The 8,063-nt window shown below is 42.7% G+C and overlaps 1 protein-coding gene across 1 annotated transcript in view; it reads left to right on the forward strand.

Moving 5' to 3' along the window:
* The window catches only part of nup133 (nucleoporin 133), a 116,762-nt gene extending 108,986 nt beyond the window's left edge, over positions 1–7,776 (forward strand). Inside the window, 7 exon segments of the mRNA XM_072507373.1 lie at positions 1,159–1,317; positions 1,871–2,006; positions 2,518–2,636; positions 4,947–5,027; positions 6,628–6,704; positions 7,146–7,231; positions 7,517–7,776. Coding sequence (XP_072363474.1) covers positions 1,159–1,317; positions 1,871–2,006; positions 2,518–2,636; positions 4,947–5,027; positions 6,628–6,704; positions 7,146–7,231; positions 7,517–7,644 — 786 coding nt within the window. The 3' untranslated portion in view covers positions 7,645–7,776.
* Positions 7,777–8,063: the final 287 nt, after the last annotated feature.

Here is an 8,063-nt window from a genome sequence, read left to right on the forward strand (position 1 = left end):
CAGTATCCAAAATGGGAAAACTATCAGCAAACCAGATGGACATGGGAATCTTGTACTATCTGCGTGGTGCTCTTTGACTGCTTGGCAGTCACCCGTTCCCTCTGCCTGCATCTCCTAGCCTGTGGTGTGACTACCTCCCTAAACATGATATCCACGTAGTCCTCAGCCTTGAGGATGCGCCACAGTGACTCCAACCGTCGCTCTAGTTCTGATACCTGGACCTCTAACTTTGGCAGTCATTGACACTTCTGCAGATGTGTTCCTTTTAGGACACTTGGTATGCCCAATGACTTCCCACACTGGCCTGCCATGCCATAACTTAAAAAAATATTTATTGCAATTGGAATAACTTGCCATTTACACTCCAATCAGCTTGCTCCCCTGTACCAAAGTAAGAGCCTGATACTTTCAAAAAATAAATTTAGAGTATCCAATTCATTTCTTCCAATTAAGGGGCAATTTAGTATGGACAATTCACCAACCGTTTGGCCTTGTATATATTTTTTATTGTTTTAATAAAAAGATATGGCCAATTCACCTACCCTGCACATCTTTGGGTTGTGGGGGTAAAACCCACGCAAACACAGGGCGAATGTGCAAACTCCACATGGACAGTGACCCAGGGCCGGGATCGAACCTGGGACCTCGGCGCCGTGAGGCAGCAGTGCTAAAGTGCCAGCTCCTTGAAGGCTGAATAAAAGGTAAAAATAGAATGGCGTACTCGCTCGCCAAACTCCCACATTACCTTCTGTGCACTCAAAGCAGCACTTGGCACAGGCCTGTTGTTATGCTTTCTGATAACTGACTCAAGTTTCTGCAAACCAGTTTAAGCTAGCTACCTGATTAACCAGCTGCATTGCTCTGAGCACTTGTAAACCTGGAATAAATAAAGCTTAAAGCTGGAATAAATAAAGCTTAACTTCTCTTAACTCAGAGTAATTTTAAACTGTTAATTAAAGAAAAAGGCTCGACTCTAGTTTGAAATTAACCCTTAAAACTCCCTCACTCACCACTCTCCAGCTTCCAATGCACAGATTTTCTTTAAAACTTAAACTTGTTTGTGTTCACCATGGGCCAGTTTTGTGCTTGTATTTAGTGTGAAAGAAATTGGTTACCCAAAGGGGAGAGGCTCATACAAATCCTTGTTTGATTTAACAGAACTTTTCCGACTTCCTATTTCGCTGGTACATGGAGAAGGGGAAAAGGGGGAAACTTCTGTCACCGCCAGTGTCCCAGCATGCACAGCTAGCCAGCTTCCTGCAGTCCCATGAACACCTCAGCTGGCTTCATGAAATCAATGTCCAGAACTTTGAAAAGGTATTGGATTGTGCCTTCTATATTTGTGTTGCTTAGGTATGAAATCTTGGGGAAAAGAAAGAAAAGTCTGCAACGGCTGTAAACCCAAAGGAAAATTGATGTGTAGGGAGCAAACGCTACATCAGGACTCCTCTCTTTCCCCCCCCCCCGCCCAAACCAGTTATTTCCCATGAGGGGAGGGGGTGCAAGCGGTGATTACATAATATTAGCTTGCAATAGTAACTGTGTTCTCCTGATTTTGCAAGCAGCGTCCTTCTCCCTGGTATGGGTTACATTCCGAGCTGCTGCTAATATAACTCTGCTGATGTTTAATTACCTGAGAGCAGTGTGTTCCAATATGTTGTTTCAAAATGCCTGGTAGCAGCCCTGGATTTGTTTGCACTCTTATTGCGTGATTTTGCGCAACGGCAGAATTGGGAAGGAAATGAGAAGATTGTTTAATATACAATCATTTTTATTTTGCTTTTGACCTGGATTTACCTATAATTCGTTATCCAATCTGTGATGCGGACACACTTTCATGTACAACAGTCTGGTTTATTTTCACTTGCAGGCACACAAGACATTGCTCAATCTCGCCAATATGGAAACACGGTATTTTGCAAAGAAGAAAACTCTCCTGAGCCTCAGTAAACTGTCTGCATTTGCTTCTGATCTCCCTGATGACCTTCTACAAGAGAAGATGGAGGGTAAAGTCAAGCAGTCCCTTAAACGTTCCTGTCTTGTTTTTCTTTTCATTGATTTGTGACAATTGCTCACAGATGTCATAGTTCTTCATAGCCAAGCATCAAACTCTTTGCTGCATTTTGTTTTCTCAATGCAGCTTCAGCTTTGTACTTTGTAAGTTGTTGCCGTTAATCCTTGTCATTAGGGCAGTTTTTCTTTCCTGTTCATCATTAGGCTTGTTGAGATCTAGAATACATTACCTGAAAGAATGGTGGAAGCAGATTCCATAGAAATTTCTGATGGGCAGTTGGGTATGAAGAAAGCTCACTTGTAGGGGCCTGAGGAATAGGCTGGGGTTTGGGAATAAATTAGAAGTATTTCATAGCCAAAGCATTTATCTCAAAAAGCTGCAGAAAGCATGTGTGTCTGGTCACAGCAGTGAAACTTGCTATGAATGTTTGACTAATAATGTTTCCCATGCCTTGATCTTCCTCTATTTAAAGCAGTGTCTTCATTGTGCTTATTTTGTTATAGACCTGACTGTGCAGGAACGGTATCTGCTTCATCAGGAGACCTTGCCAAAGGACCTGCTCGATCAGAAACAACTCAACATAGACACCATGCCTGTGTTAACTGCTTCACAACTGATCCACGTAAGTATAGTGGACACCTTAACCGTGACTGATGCCAATGTCCACCATCACAGGTATAGAATGTGTCACTATGGTTTGCAGAAAGATGCTAAAACTATGGAGAGTGTGCAGTCTAGATTGACTAGGATAGGGAAGTAGTTATGGGGAGTGACATGATTCCCACTGGAACTGAGAAAGCCAAGAGGAGTAGAAACAAAGATCACTTCTTCTGGTTAGTCGGTGACAAGGAGTCATCGATTGTTAGAGAGAGGATTGTGTGGAATGCTTCATACTTTAAAATAAATATGTGGAATACACTGTTAATTCAATTTGGATAGAGGGCAGCATGGTGGCACAGTGGTTAGCTGTGCTGCCTATGGCGCTGAGGACCCGGGTTCGAATCTCGGCCCTGGGTCACTGTCCGTGTGGAGTTTGCACATTCTCCCCGTGTCTGCGTGGATTTCACCCCCACAACCCAAAATATGTGCAGGATAGGTGGACTGGCCACGCTAAATTGACCCTTAATTGGGAAAATAAATAAATAATTGGGTATTCTAAATTTAATTTGGATAAAGCTATGTTTTGCAATTCATCCAGGAAAAACTAAAATTATCAGTGTGCTCCGTGTTCTGCAGCTCCTCACAGCCAATTTAAATACCTTTTGAAGGGTAGTGGTCTCTGTTTCATGAGTAAATTGGTGCACAGCAAGAACCCACGAAGAGTAAATTAGATAAACAACCAGACTAGCCTGTTTTTCATCGTGTTTGTTGTGGGCGCAAAGTTAACCATAGCACCAGAATTCCCTGCCATAGATTTGTTTTTGTATCCACTAAGCCATCTGCTTATGTTTTCCAAGGGGGATTGTTGCAGTTCCAATTGCAGGTGTGTTGAAAACAACTGCCCTGTACATGAAGCAGCATCTGACCGAGTGTGGCATCAAGGACTCCCAAGTAAAATTGAAGACAATTGATATCGGAGGGTGGGGGGGGGGGGGGTGGCTTTACATGGTCATATCTAGCAAAAAAGATATTGTTGTGGTTTTTAGAGACTGATTAATTCTGCATCAGGCCATCACTGCAGGAGTTCCTCTGTGTAGTGCCCTAGGTCCACCAATCTACAGCTGCTTCATCAATTACCTACCCTCCATCATAAGGTCAGAAGAGGGAATGTTTGTGGATGATTGTCCAATGTACACCATTCACGATGACTCCGTTATGGATGGTGTACAGGTGGTGGTGTTCCCATGCATCTGCTTTACTTGTCCTCCAATTCCCTGTCCAAATTCAGCAAGATCTGAATACATTTAAATTTGGGCTGATTGGTGAGAATGTTAGTTGCCACCTAACATTGCCAGGCAATGACCATCTCCAGTGAGAGAGAATTGAACTATCTCCCCTTGATTGCTGAATCTCCCATTATCAACATCCTGGGAGTTACCATTGACCACAAACTGAACTGAACTAGCCATATAAATGCTGTCTACAAGAACTGATCCGAGGCTAGGAATCGTGGGGCGCGTAACTCACCTGATTCCCCATAGCCTGTCCGCCATCTACAAGGCACAAGTCATGGGTGAGTTGGAATTCTCGCCCATTACCTGGATGAGTGCAGCTCCAACACTCTAAGAAGCTCGACGCCATCCAGGACAAATCAGCCTGCTTGATCGGTACCCCATCCATCACGTTCAACATTTACTCCTTCCACTGACAGTGGCAACCGTGTTTACCATCTACAAGATGTACTGCAGCAACTCATCAAGACTCCTTTGACTGCACCTTTCAAACACACTATCTCTATTAGCACTGTTGCTTCACAGCTCCAGGATCCCAGGTTCGACTCCCGGCTTGGGTCACTGTCTGTGTAGGTTTCCTCCGGGTGCACCGGTTTCCTTCCAAAGATGTGCAGGTTAGGTCAGTTGGCCATGGTAAATTGCCCTTGGTGTCCAAAAGGGTTAGGTAGGGTTACACGGGTAGGGTGGATGTGTGGGCTCAAGTAGGATGCTCTTTCCAAGGGCCGGTGCGCTAAATGGGCCGAATGGCCTCCTCCTGGACTGTAAATTCTGTGATTCTAAGATGTCCTCCCTTGGAACTATATTGGCATTCCTTCACTGTCATATGATCAAAATCCTGGCACACCCTTCATAACGGCACCATGGGGAGTGTACCTGTGCCATATGGACTGCGGTAGTTCAAGAATGTGGTTCACACCATCTCCTCAAGGGCAATTGGTGATGGGCAATAAAGCTGGCTAGCTCATTATGCTCACAATCAATGAAAGTATTAGAAGTTCTGTTCAATGGTAATTAATCAGACTAATATCCAATTTCTGCAGCTTTACATCAGTGATGAGAACATAGAAGCGAATGAGTACGATTTCAAAAAGGCCCTTGATCTCCTGGAGTTTGTTGAAAAGGTATGGGGGGGGGTGTGAGTGAAATCTTGAAGCTGAAGGAAGCTTTCTTAAACGGTAACTGCAGGAATATACGTATTGCAATTTGAGAAACAGAATGAATGTTGGTCTTTGATATCTGTTCTCTATTGAATGAGTAGACCTGATAATTGCTCTTCCCCAAAAGATTCTTGATTCTGAAATGTTCGGCCAATTTTCAAGCTGAAGTGTGCAGAATAAAAAGATTCTGTATTTCCTTGTAGGCGGGTTTACCTTTTTAGTACTAATGTCTCAAAATTTCGTTACTTATGACCATGAAAGGCATCAGGCCCATAGGCATTTTACCCCACTTCTCCACTGTCACAGCCTTCACTTCTCCCTCCAATTCCACCCTCAAACCACCTGCAACAGGAAATCTCACAACCAACTGAGGAAACCTCTACCTCTGATTCCCCATGACCATTTAGTGAGCTCCTCATTAGCGTCTCCTCTTTTTGCCACGATCTTGTATTCCAAAAGTGTGTTTTAGAAACACTAAACATATAAGTTTTATTGCAACAGAGCAAACATTCTCCTGTTCAAGTTAGCTTGTCTTTTCTGTTGGCAATTTCAGTTTTTCAGTCAGGGGTAGGATCTGTGCCCCCTTAACCTTTGCAGGTGCCCACTATGTAATAAAGACTCCTTCTCTTGAGGTACCCAGGGAAATGCAGCACTGCAGTCTAGGGGAGAAAATAAAAAGTAATTTTTTTGAATATTATTTATAAAGGAGTGAAGATTCCCTGCATTCTTGCAAACCTGCAGCTGTTCACCTTGTTCCAGAGCACATTGAGTTGAAAGCCTTCTCCACAATCGATATTCATTGTTTTATACAATCTGTACATTTCACATTCTTTCTCTCTCTTTCCCCCCCCCCCCCCCCCGATTTTCCTCTTGTTTAGTCTCATTTTCCAGATATCTGTACTTGGTCTTTCCCCGTCTGGTAGGATGTGTTTAATCTTTGCTTGACACTCTCTGTCAGTCCTGAGGCAGGCCATGGTCACAGTGCCCATTTTCCATCAATAGAGCAGCCCTGTTTCACCCATGTATCATTTCTTTTGTGCTTAAGTTTTTGGCTTTCTATGATTTTCCTGTTGTTTCTGGTTGCCTTTAATTACAGGGTAATTGGATGGGACCGAGTAGATACAAGCAGACTGATTTCTAGCAGATAAAACCATGAGAAATAAAAACAGTAGTCGGCCTTTTGGTGCCTCGAGCCTGCTCCGCCATTCAATAGGACCATGGCTGATCCGACATTCCTCATCCACTTTCCTGCCCTTCCCCTGGAACCCTCGATTCCCTTACTAAAGGAGTAGAACCAGGGGATATGTACAAAAATGAAATGTAAGAGAAGACCGACAGCAGAATTTTATTTGCAGGAGTTCTACAGCTGTGAAATGCCTTAGTGACTTGAGTTAGAAACTACAAGGGGAAAAGTAACAGGGTAAACACATGGGATTAGGCTATCACTCGTGTGTGGGAGCATAAAGAGCACCAAGCAGTCAGTGCCGCTTCTTTCTGTGAAAGGTTTACAACAGGCTCTTGTTAAATTATTTTGGAGACCGATTGCATTGTCTATTTTCTAAAGGAGGAAGGGCTTGATACTGACGTCAACATCGATTCATTGAAACTGGAAATCTTCTGCCGAGCTATTCTGAGAGATGAGTATGTGCAGTTTTGATTCTCTATCAACTTCCCTCATTTCAACATGTATATTGAAAGGAAGGCTATCCACAAATGTAACAACTATTACCTGCATTGCATTGTAAAGCTATGCTTACATTATTGAATTAGACCATAAAATGAAAGCCTTGTAATTTAGTAACACTTTTCCCTCCCCACCCAACTCGATTTCTAGCTGTGATTTGACTGTCTTCCCCATTGAAATGCAACGCCTGACTTTCTCACCCCCAAGTAGCATTTAGGGGAGGGAGAGAGAGCATGTGCACGTCTAATTATTTTAGCTAATATGTTTGAACAAACCAATCCTCTGGTGGAAGACTTTTCCATGTGCATGGCTGTTGTCCCAGGTGCCAATTCCTGGGGATTCTTGAACTCTCAGTAACACAAGACTCATTAGAGAATGTTCTGCTTGGTTTTGTTTAGTTGGTCTTTTGATGCAAAGGATGATCCAGTTAAAGCTGCAAAAGCAACTGTACTGATAAAGGTCATAGAAAAACTTGTGGATGAAGGTGAGCGTTACATTAAACTGGTCCAGTAATTGTGGTTGTCAACCAAACAATGTTCTCTATATGAGCAAAATTCTTTATTGGGGATCCTGCCCAACTATTTATCAATCTGTATATGGAATATAATCCGATCATGTGGGTACATCCTCCCTCCCAACATTGGTATGCCAGCCTGGAGCCTCTGGATTGGGACTTTGCAGTATCAGTTTTGTTCCTTATGCCATTGTATTTGTTGATCTTGGGAGACTATTGACTACACTGACTATTTTCATATCTCTCTCATTTTAGGAGTCCAACTGAAATATTATTTGCCAGAAGTAAATGACTTGCTGCAGTCAAGTTATCTGAGATCCAGTTCCTACTTCGAATTCCTCTTGCAAGCAAACTATGAACATTATTTAAAAGCACAATCCTGATTCCCTTCATGTCTATCTCTACATTCAGCAGATCATGTACTGCAAATAAACAACCTGCAATGGTCAAACTTGTGTAAAAATGTTATGAATTAATTTAGATTTTGAATAAAAGTTTAATTTTATAAAAGGCAAGCGAACTATCTGACTGGGTTATTTGATATACAACTGGATGTGGGCATCTAGGACAGACAGAGGCCTGGTTATAAAATACTTTGCTCCTGTCTGACCAAAAACTGGGTCCTCAAGTTTAAATATGTAGATATCCTTCCTATTTCCCAACAAGGTTTTCTGCTGATCTCTGCTCAGCACATTTGAAGGTGGCAGTTTTCTCCCTACTCCTGCATTTCAGTGACTGTTAACAAGCCAACAAGCATGATGCTATCCTGCCCTACCACGGGATTTTTCTGTCATTTAATGTG

The sequence above is a fragment of the Scyliorhinus torazame genome, chromosome 1 (genome assembly GCF_047496885.1).
Source record: "Scyliorhinus torazame isolate Kashiwa2021f chromosome 1, sScyTor2.1, whole genome shotgun sequence".
NCBI lineage: Eukaryota > Metazoa > Chordata > Chondrichthyes > Carcharhiniformes > Scyliorhinidae > Scyliorhinus > Scyliorhinus torazame.